The sequence below is a fragment of the Hyperolius riggenbachi genome, chromosome 5 (assembly GCF_040937935.1).
Source record: "Hyperolius riggenbachi isolate aHypRig1 chromosome 5, aHypRig1.pri, whole genome shotgun sequence".
Classification (NCBI taxonomy): Eukaryota; Metazoa; Chordata; class Amphibia; order Anura; family Hyperoliidae; genus Hyperolius; species Hyperolius riggenbachi.
The window spans coordinates 401,717,785-401,732,815 of record NC_090650.1 but is presented as its reverse complement, the minus strand read 5'-3'; the positions used below and the strand labels follow the sequence as shown (position 1 = coordinate 401,732,815).

Genomic DNA, 15,031 nt, shown 5'->3' with positions numbered 1-15,031 from the left:
AAGCCCAGGTAAAAAAAAAAAAAAAACAAGTTAATCTATAGTGTTCCTTTAAGCACTGTATTTCATGTTTTTATACATAAAATCGTATAAAAATGTTTTAGTCCTTGTTATATAAAATATGCAATATATGGTGCAGCAGTTGGTTGCTGCTTGTTTCCTCACTACAGACTAATTGCTCGGTGTGGACCTGAACTCTGCAGCTGCATGGGTAGTGGGGGTGGGAGAGGGAGAGAGAGAAATCTAGTCCTCCTCCTACTGAAACCACCCCTCTTACTTCTTCTTTTTTTTCTTCTTTTTTCTTTTTTACAGGAGGTTGGTCTGTTGTTGAAGGAGGATGAGGGGAAGTGGCAGATTATTATTATTGATTTATAAAGCGCCAACATATTCAGTGGCGCTGTACAAAGTAAGAAACAAACATAGGGTACAAAGTAATACAGACAAATGGTATACACCAATATACAAAATACTGAAATGGAGACATGATGAATAAAATGTATAATAATTTCAAAGACACAAAAGGGTGGGAGAGCCCTTCCATTGCGAATTTACAATCTACAGGAATATGGGGAAACAAGAGGTGTGATAGTATACAATAAACATACTTAAGGTGGCCATACATCAGGCAACTTGGCGGCCATTCAACCATCTGATTCGATTATGCTAATCGAATTGTATTAAAATCGGTGCCACCAAGTGCATGCCTGACCGTCAATGCGACCAATTGCGGGACGAAAATTGATCGCATTCTCGATCGCGCATGCTGCAAGATGTTGGGCTGACTTGCTCGACTGGGTGGGCAGCAGGAACGGAGTGCAATTTCGCGACAATCGATCAAAGCGACAAAACCCCCAATGCTGTCCCCCTAATGAAGTAAACAGCAACGTTACGTCAAGTCTGCAATAAATGGCAACTAACGCAACCAGCCAAACACACTCAACTGCAGCACCAAAAAACTTACATTTTGGCAGCAAAAATGAAAACCTTTTTCTTACCATTTCTCATAGGCACCTCACAGAGCAGGAAGCTGGTGTTGGATCTCACGCCATCTACTATACAGTCAGAACTACAGATCAGCACCCGGGACAGCTGCTGACCAAACCCAGAGCCAGTGATCGTGAGCATCAGTCCACCACCGAAACTGCCTACATATCACAAGAAAACAAGATGGTTACATAGGCATATAAAAGCATAAACAATATGTCTTGGCAGATAGTGCTGTTCAACAGTAGGGATGGTCGGAAATGTCGATATCCGATTCTGCAGAAATTCCGATTACCGATTTCCGATCGGTTTCCGATTTCCGAGTTCGGATTTCTGAGTAGTGATTTTTTTTGTAATTTTTTGGATTCTCTGATTGGCCAAATACTTTCGAGTTGACTCTGCATACTCTGATTGGTCCATTGATTTTGAGTTCTGTGATTGGGCTAAAATTACCGAATTGCAGTAATGTAGTAGTTCCGCAGTCTTTCCGAGTTCCATTTTCCGATTCCGCAAAATACGAATGAGCATCCCTAATCAACAGGGCTGGGACAAAGTCTTGGAACATCAGAGGCTTAAAGACCAAAGTTACCTCCCCTACGCACACACACACATGCACGCAAACACACACACACACACATACACCACATGCACACAGAGCCGGGAAAGGGTCCTCCAGCACCCTCCAGCACCCTCCAGCAAAGTGCGCCCCTCCATCCCCCCCACCCCAGCCGACACACACTGATTGCTATTAGAATAAAAGGCACCACAGGGTCCCCAACACCTTAACCTCTAGTTATCTGTCTTGCAATCATTGCCATGTATCCCCTTTTCTTATTTCTCTCTGCTTCAAACACAATAGAGGAATGATAGTGGAGTGAGTTGTCCGCCCCTCCTATGCTGCACCCTGAGGCTGGAGCCTCTCTTGCCTCTGCCTCGGCTTAGCCATGACACACACACACACACACCCCCACACACCCACACACACACACACCTCGTCCACACAGGTGCTCAGTCACAGTCCCTCAAACCACCCCTTCACCATTTCAAACCTGACTAGTGCCCAGTGGTGTCCACCATCTCCGGGAAATATCAGCAACAATTCCAGCTCCACTCTAGGTTCAACCTGTAGGTTTGGCCTCTACACAGAACACTGAAGCTGAGGCATACAAGCAGAAGCAGCCCTGCTAGAACCAGCAGTGCTTCCATCTCTAGCAGTGGTAGGCTTCCATATTGTGAATTAGCAACACTGACACCGCAATGGTCCCCATCATCTGAGGTGCTGCGATAGCTCGGCTGCTGCTAAGCAGAGATAGATTGAGGGGAAATGAGGCGATAGGAAAAGTAGCAGTTCTGTCTGCTCTCCCTGCTTTGTACCTGGCCTTTTTTATAAGCTGGGATGGGAACAGATACTCAGAGTAGACAGCAGTTGGGATGGCCCTGCTTACGAGAACTCATGGAGAAGCAATGTGATCAGTTTGATCAGCTGATAGATTTGTAAGGTTCTGATTTGCTGGTCCTGATCATGTGTTAAACCAGGAAGTCATCACAGCAAATCAGGAACTTACAAATCTATCAGCTGATCAAACCGATCACATGCTCTACTAAGCAGGGCCATCCCTAGACAGCAGCCAAGATCCTTGACATCCAGTGACCCTACACCCTGCTTAGTTTGCCTTGTGGATGATCTGACTCTGCAGCAATGTAGAGTGTTTCTGTGTTACCCTACTAGTTCAGAGCTTTCTGAGGGCTGCTTGCACACTACTGAGTTACACACACACACACATACACGTTGTTGTGGGGATGACAGATGATGACCTCTTTTGCCTCTGCCTTGACCTGTCCCTGCTGTCTAGGTAAGTACCAGCTCCTATAGAAATCACAAAAGATCATCATACTCACCTTGGCTTGGAGAGACACTCGTCATACTCAGATCATATGTGAAACTTGCATTGGATCTTGCATATCCTTTCCCATTGAGCAGTGATACGGAGAATGTTCCTCCCCAGTGATCTCCCACAATGCAGTTCAGCTGAGTATCAGACATGGTGATGACTGTGCATGTCGTGTTCCCAATAGTCACTGTCACGTCTGCGGAACCAAAATTTGTGCCAGCAACAGTGATGATGGTTCCTGATTGTCCTGTCCAACAACACAGATAGAGAGTTTAGAGTTAAACACCCATCACACAATTCTGTGAAGACTCCCATATATTTAGGTCATAATATAGTGCAAAAAATAAGTTCTTCAAAATATTACATCAGCAGCATCACAGGCAGGCAGGGGCATAACAACAGGCTCTGCAAGGGCCCAAAGTTTTGTAGACAGTCCCTATTCAGTTTGCAGCAGGCTCTTGTGTACAGCGCTGCTCTACCCCCAGCCTCTCTACCCCTCCCTAAGTGCTGTGTACTGTAGTGATGCTGGAGAAGTCTGCAGAGACAGTTCTGCTCCATCAGAGATGGACAGAGTGAGTGTAATAAGCTGAGGCTGGAAGCACACTCGCCTGCAGGTTTTCTGCACACCATGTGTGTCTGTATGTGTGAAAAGATGCACGTTTTATCACAGAAGCTAATGTAATTAATAAAGAAAATGTTTGCAGTTTTTTGTTTGTGTGTGGGGGTGGGGGGGGGGGGAGTTACATCCAAAGTGTTGTTGGAGGATCCAGTGATTTCTAGTTACGCCCCTGGAACACTATTTGCCCAGCTTACATAGATGAGACATGCAGATGCTGTTTAGCTTATGTTAAGGACAACTATCCATAAGCAAGTGTTATAATTATAATTATAAAATGTAAATTGGTAGCAATATTTATACTCTGTACATGGAGGGATGTATTCCCATAAATGAACTTAAATTATGAGCTGTAGTTCCAGGCGCCTGATTGCCTGGCTGATGTGAGTAAGTGCCTCGATTTGTTCGCGCTGGGGCTGGCTGGTAACTGTCGTTCCTCTGTTTCTTGGGGGGTGACGTCATCGGCCAGACCTTCGGGTATGTTACCCGTATCCATGGAAACGCTGACGTCTGCAGAGTGCGACGTCTTTTGCGGCCGGGATGTGCGTGACAGAAAGGGCGGAAGCGGAAGTGTGCACGTATGTGACGCACCCGCGGCCAACCTTAGAGGCCAGCAGATCATTGGCCAGATATACGGAGGGGCGTGTGGTACGACTGCTACTTGTTTCCCCCCCCCCCCCCCCCTCTGTGGCGCTGCATGTGATTTCCTGCGGCGCCATAGCGACAGGCTTCCCGTGATCAAGCACCGGTCCGGTGCGAAACAATTGTTGGGGACCAGGTTCTGTGTGTGTGGTGATCTCCGGATGGTGATGTACAATGTTTTTTTTACCTTATGACACTGCTGCTTGGTTTTATACTTATGTGCATTAAATGCTGCTTAGAAAATATTGGTGCCCACGCTATCTTCTATCAAGGACTGCAACAAGCTTTTAACCTGTTTGTGGAGGCACAATATTTGTAAGGCGTTTTGCACTTATATGTACCAGTCTTTTTCATTGGAGTGCGAGGAGGTTTCTTTTTGTTCTTTGAGCTAAATTACTGAACTGTGTTAATCCAACGCACCCATGCAGAGGGAATCATCAAATGAGGCATCTGAACCGATGTCAGTAGCCACAGAAGTGGACTCAGATGATACCTTCCAGACAGAACGATCCAACTGGGAAACTTACTTTTCTGAAGACAGTGCAGCAACACCCACACACAGAAACCTTAACATCAGGCGCCTGGAACATAAGCTCTTTAAGACCTCTGAGAAAGAAGTTAGGGTCTTTTGGACTATTGCATCCTTCAAAAAGTACAAAGATAAGGGATATGTGTCCCGTGGTTTCCGCTTTTATAGACCCCCAGCGGAGTACAGTGATGATCCGGCGTTTGTTGAAAAATGGAAAAATGCTCATCTAGATCATGCGAAAGTCCTAATGGGATTAGCATTAGAAAGATCTGAACAGGAGCACGATAAACTCTCTGATGATATTGAAGAGTTGAAGGATCAGCTACACAGTGTAGCCATTGGAGATAAAGCCAAAGAGATTGAGGCCAAGATAGACAAAAGATTGATACCCATTCAGAGAGAAGTGAAAGAAAGAAAGCTTAATAAATTTCTGAGGGCCCGTGATGACTTCTTAACAGGCCATGTGTTCGATTGGGTTCCAATGGAACCAAAACCGAAGTCTCGACCCAATAGGAGAAAGAAGCCACGTAAGCCAAAAAGAGGCACTTGGACTTCCGACTCGGGTTCTGAGTCAGAAGGAGAAAATAAAGGGAAAAAACCCAAGTCAGGCCCTTTAGGGGGAAAAAAACAAGGAGAGGGCGCAGGAAGAGACGAGGATTACAACCACAAGTCGGTGTCTTGGAAGGGGTTGACAGTAATCGAGGACTGAGTGAATCGGTTCAACCCTCCCATAAGTTACAAGTTATTAACCTATCCGGTGTGGAATTACCTTCAAACTGTATTGAGCTGTTGGAAAAGGGGTTGAACTTTGTTGTTTCAGGGTCATTTGACTACACACGCTTCGAAGTTGACCTATATAAGAATATAAGGAAGATGAATATTTACAGGATGTTTGGGGATAAATCTGCTATTGAAAATGAGGCAACGATTGGTCATCTAGGTTTTCAACCAAAGTGGAACTTTGCTGACTGTGTAACTCTCAGTGATTTACATTCACTGATGGCTGAGTCAAACACTACAGAATTGGATAATCAGGGGGTGAAGTCACAATATAGAGCCTGTAGGTCTATTGCTCCTTTCCCTCCACTGGCAGGATCAGCATTGGACATCTTCCAGAGACAAATCCTTAGTGAGGCAAAGGCCTTAGTGTATCCGCAAGCAAAACGAAATTTGTCAGCAACCGAGTGGAAAGCAATAAGATGGCTAAAATCACGGCCTGACTTGACCATAAAGAAGGCCGACAAAGGGGGGGACATTGTGGTGTTGGCCACTCGGAATTATGTAAAAGAGGCAATGAGACAGCTTAATGATATATCGACCTATGTGAAGCTGGACAGTGATCCAACGTTCAGTTTCCAACAGAAATTGAGGGGGTTGTTGAGACCTATGTGAAGCTGGACAGTGATCCAACATTCACTTTCCAACAGAAATTGAGGGGGTTGTTGAGATTTGGGGTACAAAGTGGCCATTTGAGCCAAAAACTGGGAGAAGAGTTGTTCCAACCATTCCCTAAAAAACCCGTGATTTATTTTTTGCCAAAGGTGCATAAATCCCTGGTGGATCCCCCTGGCCGACCCATTGTCTCAGGGAGGGGCTCGGTGACTGAGTCCCTCTCAAAATACCTTGACCATGCCCTCAGACCATTGTTGGAATTTATTCCATTATATTTGAAGGACACAACACATGTCCTCCATATCGTGGAACAAACAGAATGGCGTGCGGGGTGTAGCCTGGCAACCATTGACGTGGTGAACCTGTATAACAGGATCCCACAGAAAATGGGGGTCGAGGCGACACTGAATATGCTCCATTCAACCAAGCTGGTTGACGATTCGAGCGCCGAGTTTTTAGGGCAATGCCTGGATTTTGTACTCTCCCACAACGCATTTCGTTTTGGTAACGTTTGGTACAAACAAATCGCAGGAACGGCGATGGGGACATCGGTCGCACCAACTTTTGCCAATGTGTTTTTGGCTCAATGGGAGACTAAGTACATCTATGGGGAAGAAAATCCCTATAGGTGCTATCTGGGGGCATGGCATAGGTATGTGGACGATGTATTGGTCATTTGGGGATCCACTAGGGAACATTTTAATCAATTCCTCGAATATTTAAACAAGAATGAAATGAATATGTCATTCACAGGAGAATGGGGGGGCACACAGGTCCCCTTCCTCGATCTGTCGATCGAGGCGGTGGATGGAACGTTGATTACTAGGGGCTACAGGAAGGGCACGGCCACAAACTCGGTTCTGCATGCAGGTAGCTACCACCCACCACATGTAAAATCTGCGATTCCATATAGCCAGTTTCTTAGGTTGCGGAAGAACAATTGCAGGAACGAAGATTTTGAGACACAGGCAATGGAGATGTATAACCGTTTCCAGGTTAGGGGGTATGAGAAGAGCAATTTAGATCAGGCCCTAGCGAAAGTGAGAAACATTGACCGAATCGAACTATTGAAACCGACAGAAAAACAAGTAAAAAACAATTTTGTGATGGTTTTTGATTACACCCCGATGTCTGATGAATTACGACGTATTATCAAACGTAATTGGCAGATCCTGGAGCAGGACAAAAGTCTTGACCCTAGAGTAACACAAGCCCCTACAGTAACATTTAGAAGAGGTCAAACATTGGGCTCTATGCTAACTAAAAGTGAATATTCACCTTCTGTTGGTACAGGTTGGTTAGGTGGAAAGAAAGTATCAGGTACCTTTCCTTGTGGACATTGTCCCACATGTCCACATATAATTAAAACTAGAGAAGTTAGATTAGGTTCCGTCCAATTCCGAATTAGGGATTTTATTACTTGTAGAACCGAGTTTGTGGTGTAAGCTCTCCTGTGCCCTTGTTCCTTTTTCTACATTGGAAAGACAACCCATCCAATGAGAGAGAGACTTGTGGAACATGTAAGATTCATTCGTAAAGGAAAAGGGGGCGTACCCAGATTAGTACAGCATTTTGCTGAGAAACATGAAAGTGATCCTTCACACCTAAAAATGGTAGGATTACTGGCTGTCGTAACCCCAAGGAGAGGGGGAGACCGCGATCGACTTCTGTCCCAGAAGGAGTCCTTTTGGATCTCCAAGACAGAAGAAATGGGGCCCCTTGGCTTTAATGACAAAAATAAATTGAATGTTTTTTTAGAGAGGTAAACCCAATAAGGATTTGGTTAGATAATGATTACTAGACCCTTTGTTAGAAGTCCAATGTGTATGGCCACTATCATTCCTCGATTTGGATCGAGTTGTTAATATATGTATAGTATAGTACTAATATATGTAATGGGCTATGTAAGTCACAATGTCTCTTAGGTGATCACTTTCTATGGAATAGTAATGGGATTTTAGAATCTTTTTGTATTTTCTTGTCCTCTCTTGTAAATTGGTAGCAATATTTATACTCTGTACATGGAGGGATGTATTCCCATAAATGAACTTAAATTATGAGCTGTAGTTCCAGGCGCCTGATTGCCTGGCTGATGTGAGTAAGTGCCTCGATTTGTTCGCGCTGGGGCTGGCTGGTAACTGTCGTTCCTCTGTTTCTTGGGGGGTGACGTCATCGGCCAGACCTTCGGGTATGTTACCCGTATCCATGGAAACGCTGACGTCTGCAGAGTGCGACGTCTTTTGCGGCCGGGATGTGCGTGACAGAAAGGGCGGAAGCGGAAGTGCGCACGTATGTGACGCACCCGCGGCCAACCTTAGAGGCCAGCAGATCATTGGCCAGACATACGGAGGGGCGTGTGGTACGACTGCTATTTGTTTCCGCCCCCGCTGTGGCGCTGCATGTGATTTCCTGCGGCGCCATAGCGACAGGCTTCCCGTGATCAAGCACCGGTCCGGTGCGAAACAATTGTTGGGGACCAGGTTCTGTGTGTGTGGTGATCTCCGGATGGTGATGTACAATGTTTTTTTTACCTTATGACACTGCTGCTTGGTTTTATACTTATGTGCATTAAATGCTGCTTGGAAAATATTGGTGCCCACGCTATCTTCTATCAAGGACTGCAACAAGCTTTTAACCTGTTTGTGGAGGCACAATATTTGTAAGGCGTTTTGCACTTATATGTACCAGTCTTTTTCATTGGAGTGCGAGGAGGTTTCTTTTTGTTCTTTGAGCTAAATTACACAATTCTGTGAAGACTCCCATATATTTAGGTCATGATATAGTGCAAAAAATAAGTTCTTCAAAATATTACATCAGCAGCATCACAGGCAGGCAGGGGCATAACAACAGGCTCTGCAAGGGCCCGAAGTTTTGTAGACAGTCCCTATTCAGTTTGCAGCAGGCTCTTGTGTACAGCGCTGCTCTACCCCCAGCCTCTCTACCCCTCCCTAAGTGCTGTGTACTGTAGTGATGCTGGAGAAGTCTGCAGAGACAGTTCTGCTCCATCAGAGATGGACAGAGTGAGTGTAATAAGCTGAGGCTGGAAGCACACTCGCCTGCAGGTTTTCTGCACACCATGTGTGTCTGTATGTGTGAAAAGATGCACGTTTTATCACAGAAGCTAATGTAATTAATAAAGAAAATGTTTGCAGTTTTTTGTGTGTGTGTGGGGGTGGGGGGGGGGGGGGGAGTTACATCCAAAGTTTTGTTGGAGGATCCAGTGATTTCTAGTTACGCCCCTGGAACACTATTTGCCCAGCTTACATAGATGAGACATGCAGATGCTGTTCAGCTTATGTTAAGGACAACTATCCATAAGCAAGTGTTATAATTATAAAATGTACAAATTGTGTCAAGTATTATTTAATAGTAGTGATGCTCAAATACCCCTTTTTAAAATTCGAGTTTGGTCGAATTCGAATAGTAAATTATTCGAGGTCAGTCGAATATTCGAGTCGAATAATTTTTACTATTCGATTCGACCTCGGACTTCGAGCTCACTATTCGAGTCGGTATTCGAGCTAACTATTCGAGCTGACTATTCGAATTGGCCTTAAATAGCTTCCAACACTTGTTTTGAGGGTGAATGATGCAAGAAACCTCTTTTTTTCCAAGTAACAACAGCAAGTGATTATGTGGGGGATGTTCCTTTAAAAAAAATGTGGAAAGAGAAGTTGTGTCCTTAATTTTGTTCAGTAGTGTTACTGTATATACTTGTTCTTCTTCTTCTTTATCTTTCTTCTTCTTCTTCTCGATCTTCTTCTTCTATATCTTCTTCTTCTTCTTCTTCTCGATCTTCTTCTTCATCTTCTTCTTCTTCTTCTTCTTCTTCTTCTTCTTCTTCTTCTTCTTCTTCTTCTTCTTCTTCTTCTTCTTCTTCTTCTTCTTCTTCTTCTTCTTCTTCTTCTTCTTCTTCTTCTTCATCATCATCATCATCTTCTTCTTCTTCTTCTTCTTCTTCTTCTTCATCATCTTCTTCATCTTCTTCTTCTTCTTCTTCATCTTCTTCTTCATCTTCTTCTTCATCTTCTTCTTCTTCTTCATCTTCTTCTTCTTCCTCTTCTTCATCTTCTTCTTCTTTTTCATCTTCTTCTTCATCATCTTCTTCATCTTCTTCTTCATCTTCTTCTTCTTCTTCATCTTCATCTTCTCCTTCCTTTTCAATATCGTCTTCTTCTTCTTCACGTATTTCTCTTTTCAATTTATTTTTTTAAGAAATGCAGCTATTTTTGAGCGTAACAAATAGCTGGTGGGCGCACGCATGTTGGAAGCGCCATTGTATGTGCTCCCTGGCAGTGGAAACACAAAGACAGCAGGAGGTAAATTCAGCAGCAGGAGGAGGAGGATGAGTGTGTGGCAGCAGGCAGTCAATGAGGCAGGCAGCTCGCCGTGACATAATAGCCCTGGTACCTAGCGGTGATACCAGGGCTGTAAATAAACACAACAGGAGGTCCCAGACAGCGGTCGTGCAGCCCACATTGTGTCCAATACACAACTGGGACAACACAGTTTTCAACCCGGGCACCTCAGAAAAATTAAACCTTTTTTTTTTTTTTAATGGTTTGTTTGGTTTTGGTTTTGCAACCAATATAGCTATTGTTTGACGTAATAGCTGGTGGCAGAGTGGCAGCAGAAGGTAATTCTGTGTACCCTGGCAGTGGGAAACACAGACAGACAGCAGCAGCAGGAGGAGGAATGGAGGAGTAGGCGAGCAGCTATTGTTTGACGTAATAGCTGGTGGCAGAGTGGCAGCAGAAGGTAAATCATCTGTGTACCCTGGCAGTGGGAAACACAGACAGACAGCAGCAGCAGGAGGAGGAATGGAGGAGTAGGCGAGCAGCTATTGTTTGACGTAATAGCTGGTGGCAGAGTGGCAGCAGAAGGTAAATCATCTGTGTACCCTGGCAGTGGGAAACACAGACAGACAGCAGCAGCAGCAGCAGGAGGAGGTATGGAGGAGCAGTGTGAGTGTGGCAGCAGGTAGGCAGCGTGACATAATAGCCCTGGTACCTAGCGGTGATACCAGGGCTGTAAATAAACACAACAGGAGGTCCCAGACAGCGGTCGTGCAGCCCACATTGTGTCCAATACACAACTGGGACAACACAGTTTTCAACCCGGGCACCTCAGAAAAATTAAACCTTTTTTTTTTTTTATGGTTTTTTGGTTTTTGGTTTTGCAACCAATATAGCTATTGTTTGACGTAATAGCTGGTGGCAGAGTGGCAGCAGAAGTTAATTCTGTGTACCCTGGCAGTGGGAAACACAGACAGACAGCAGCAGCAGGAGGAGGAATGGAGGAGTAGGCGAGCAGCTATTGTTTGACGTAATAGCTGGTGGCAGAGTGGCAGCAGAAGGTAAATCATCTGTGTACCCTGGCAGTGGGAAACACAGACAGACAGCAGCAGCAGGAGGAGGAATGGAGGAGTAGGCGAGCAGCTATTGTTTGACGTAATAGCTGGTGGCAGAGTGGCAGCAGAAGGTAAATCATCTGTGTACCCTGGCAGTGGGAAACACAGACAGACAGACAGCAGCAGCAGCAGCAGGAGGAGGTATGGAGGAGCAGTGTGAGTGTGGCAGCAGGTAGGCAGCGTGACATAATACCCCTGGTACCTAGCGGTGATACCAGGGCTGTAAATAAACACAACAGGAGGTCCCAGACAGCGGTCGTGCAGCCCACATTGTGTCCAATACACAACTGGGACAACACAGTTTTCAACCCGGGCACCTCAGAAAAATTAAACCTTTTTTTTTTTTATGGTTTTTTGGTTTTTGGTTTTGCAACCAATATAGCTATTGTTTGACGTAATAGCTGGTGGCAGAGTGGCAGCAGAAGATAATTCTGTGTACCCTGGCAGTGGGAAACACAGACAGACAGCAGCAGCAGGAGGAGGAATGGAGGAGTAGGCGAGCAGCTATTGTTTGACGTAATAGCTGGTGGCAGAGTGGCAGCAGAAGGTAAATCATCTGTGTACCCTGGCAGTGGGAAACACAGACAGACAGCAGCAGCAGCAGCAGGAGGAGGTATGGAGGAGCAGTGTGAGTGTGGCAGCAGGTAGGCAGCGTGACATAATAGCCCTGGTACCTAGCGGTGATACCAGGGCTGTAAATAAACACAACAGGAGGTCCCAGACAGCGGTCGTGCAGCCCACATTGTGTCCAATACACAACTGGGACAACACAGTTTTCAACCCGGGCACCTCAGAAAAATTAAACCTTTTTTTTTTTTATGGTTTTTTGGTTTTTGGTTTTGCAACCAATATAGCTATTGTTTGACGTAATAGCTGGTGGCAGAGTGGCAGCAGAAGAAGGTAATTCTGTGTACCCTGGCAGTGGGAAACACAGACAGACAGCAGAAGGGCAGTACACAGCAGCCCACTGTAGGTGTAAAATGTGTGGCTGCAGGCGACGTAATAGTCAAAGTGAACCAGGCTGGCTTAGTGAGCAGGAGCCAGGAGGTGGTAAAGGGTGGTAAGGCACATTAACGATGGTTCCGGCAGCCAGTTCATGTCCCCCTCTCGCCGACAACAGGGGCCAGGAACTCGCCTTCCACCCACGCCTGGTTCATCTTGAGAAACGTCAGTCTGTCCACAGACTTGTGAGACAGACGTGAGCGTTTCTCGGTGACCACGCCACCAGCTGCACTGAAGCAGCGCTCGGACAGCACGCTGGAAGGGGGGCAGGACAGCACTTCCAGGGCGTACTGCGCCAGCTCGCTCCAGATCTCCATGCGCTTGACCCAATACTCCATGGGATCAACAGGGGCATCGCTGTCAAGCCCGCTGTACGACCCTATGTAGTCAGCCACCATGCGGGTCAGGCGCTGGCTGTGACCGGAGGAGGATGCTGCTGCATGCATCTCCTCTCTAGTCACTGCTGCCGGAGCCTCTACAGTCCTGTAGAGCTCGTGGCTGAGAGACAGCAGGTCTGTGGGGCGCTTGCTGCTGCTGGATGCAGGCACCTGCTGCTGCCTCTGTGCTGGCTGCTGGACAGTGGGGGTGGAAGGCTGGGGGAAGGCTTCCTCCAAGCGCTCAACAAGGGCCTGCTGCAAGCTCCTTATTTGTTGCGCTGGGTCTCCTCCTGCAGGCGGCAGGAACTGGCTCAACTTCCCCTTGAGGCGTGGGTCCAACATCATGCTGATCCAGATGTCCTCCCTCTGCTTCATCTGGATCACCCTGGGGTCCCTGCGCAGGCACGTCAGCATGTGCGCTGCCATTGGGAAGAGGCGGGCCACGTCTGCTGGCACATCGACGTCAGTGCTGTCCTCATCCTCCTCCTCTGCCGCCTCATCCTCTCTCCACCCCCGCACCAACTCAGCTGCGCTGTGCTGATCCCCCTCATCAGCAGCCAGGTCAGGGACCTCCACCAAGTCCTCCTCCTCCTCCCCCTCAGAGGTGGACTGCGCAGCTGGTTGCCGCTCCTGCTGGTCCAAGGCTGCCGCTCCCTGTTCCAGCAAAGCATCGAGGGCCCTGTTCAGCAGAGAAACCAGGGGCACCCACTCGCAGACCATAGCATGGTCCCTGCTCACCATGTTTGTGGCCTGCAGGAAGGGAGCCAGCACTAAGCACACCTGCTGCATGTGCCTCCAGTCATCATCGGGGACGATGGACGGGAAGTTGCTGGTCTTGTCCCTTCTCTGAGCTGCGGAAACAGTGGCCAGGGCAAGGTACTGTTTGACAGCGCGCCTCTGTTCAACCAGACGCTCCAACATCGCCAGGGTGGAGTTCCAGCGAGTCGGAACGTCAAGGATCAGCCGATGGCGTGGCAGATCCAGCTCCTTTTGCACGTCTTCCAGGCTCGCACAGGCTGCAGCCGAGCGCCGGAAGTGACGCACAACATTCCTTGCCGTTTCCAGCAGTTCGCCCATCCCCTGGTAGGTGCGCAGGAACTTCTGCACCACCAGGTTCAGCACGTGGGCAAGACAGGGGATGTGGGTCAGGTTTCCCCTGTCTATTGCGGCAACCAGATTGGCCCCATTGTCGGCCACCACCTCTCCGACTCTGAGGCCTCTGGGGGTCAGCCAAATCCTCTCCTGCTCCTGGAGTTTGGCCAACACATGGGTTGCCGTCAGCTTGGTCTTCCCAAGGCTGACCAAGTGCAGCAGCGCTTGGCAGTGGCGGGCCTTCACGCTGCTGCTGAGGCGGGGGGTTTGGCCAGGTGTGCCGGAGGATGGCAGAGGATCGGAGGAACCTGCTGCAGTTCCTGTGAGCCTGCGGGGTGGCACCACCCACTGTGTTGCTGCTGCTGCTGTGCCCGCTGCTGCTCTCCCATCCTCACCCCCTTCCACCAAGCTGACCCAGTGGACAGTGAAGGACAGGTAGCGGCCTGTCCCGAAGCGGCTGCTCCAGGAGTCCATGGTGACGTGGACCCTTTCACCAACCGCGTGCTCCAGCCCTCGCTCCACATTGGCCATCACAAAGCGGTGCAGTGCAGGAATGGCCTTGCGGGCAAAGAAGTGTCTGCTGGGGAGCTGCCAGTCTGGGGCTGCGCAAGCAAGCAGCGCACGAATGTCGCTCCCCTCCTGCACGAGCGTGTACGGCAGGAGTTGGGAGCACATGGCCCGTGCCAGCAAGCCGTTCAGCTGCCGCACGCGACGGCTGCTGGGAGGCAGAGCCCTAACCACCCCCTGGAAGGACTCGCTCAAAAGGCTCTGGCGTGGCCTTTTGCTGACACGGGAATCAGCAGACACAGCAGAGGAGGCCACTGAGGACTGGCTGCCAGAACAGGCCTCAGTGTCGGCGGCAGGAGTTGCAGAGGGGGGAGGAGCAGTGCGTTTCCGCACTCCTGCTGGTGCTGCTGGAGGAGCAGGAGGGCGGGTGGCTGCTGTTGCTGCTGCTGCTGCTGAAGGCTGTGCAGTGATGGGTGTGGTGCCACTGCCAGCAGCAGATGCCTTCAGCCTCTGGAACTCCTCATGCTGGTGGAAATGTTTAGCCGCAAGGTGGTTGATGAGCGAGCTGGTGCTGAACTTTAAGGGGTCTGC

At 48.0% G+C, this 15,031-nt stretch overlaps 1 protein-coding gene across 1 annotated transcript in view; it reads right to left on the bottom strand.

Annotated features, from left to right (window-relative positions):
* LOC137519140 (fibrocystin-L-like) overlaps nucleotides 1–15,031 on the bottom strand; it is a 328,027-nt gene that overhangs the window by 169,305 nt on the left and 143,691 nt on the right. Inside the window, exons 31-32 of the mRNA XM_068237923.1 lie at nucleotides 2,881–3,120; nucleotides 993–1,142 (exon numbers count right to left, since the gene is read on the bottom strand). Coding sequence (XP_068094024.1) covers nucleotides 993–1,142; nucleotides 2,881–3,120 — 390 coding nt within the window. The remainder of the gene's footprint in view (nucleotides 1–992; nucleotides 1,143–2,880; nucleotides 3,121–15,031) is intronic.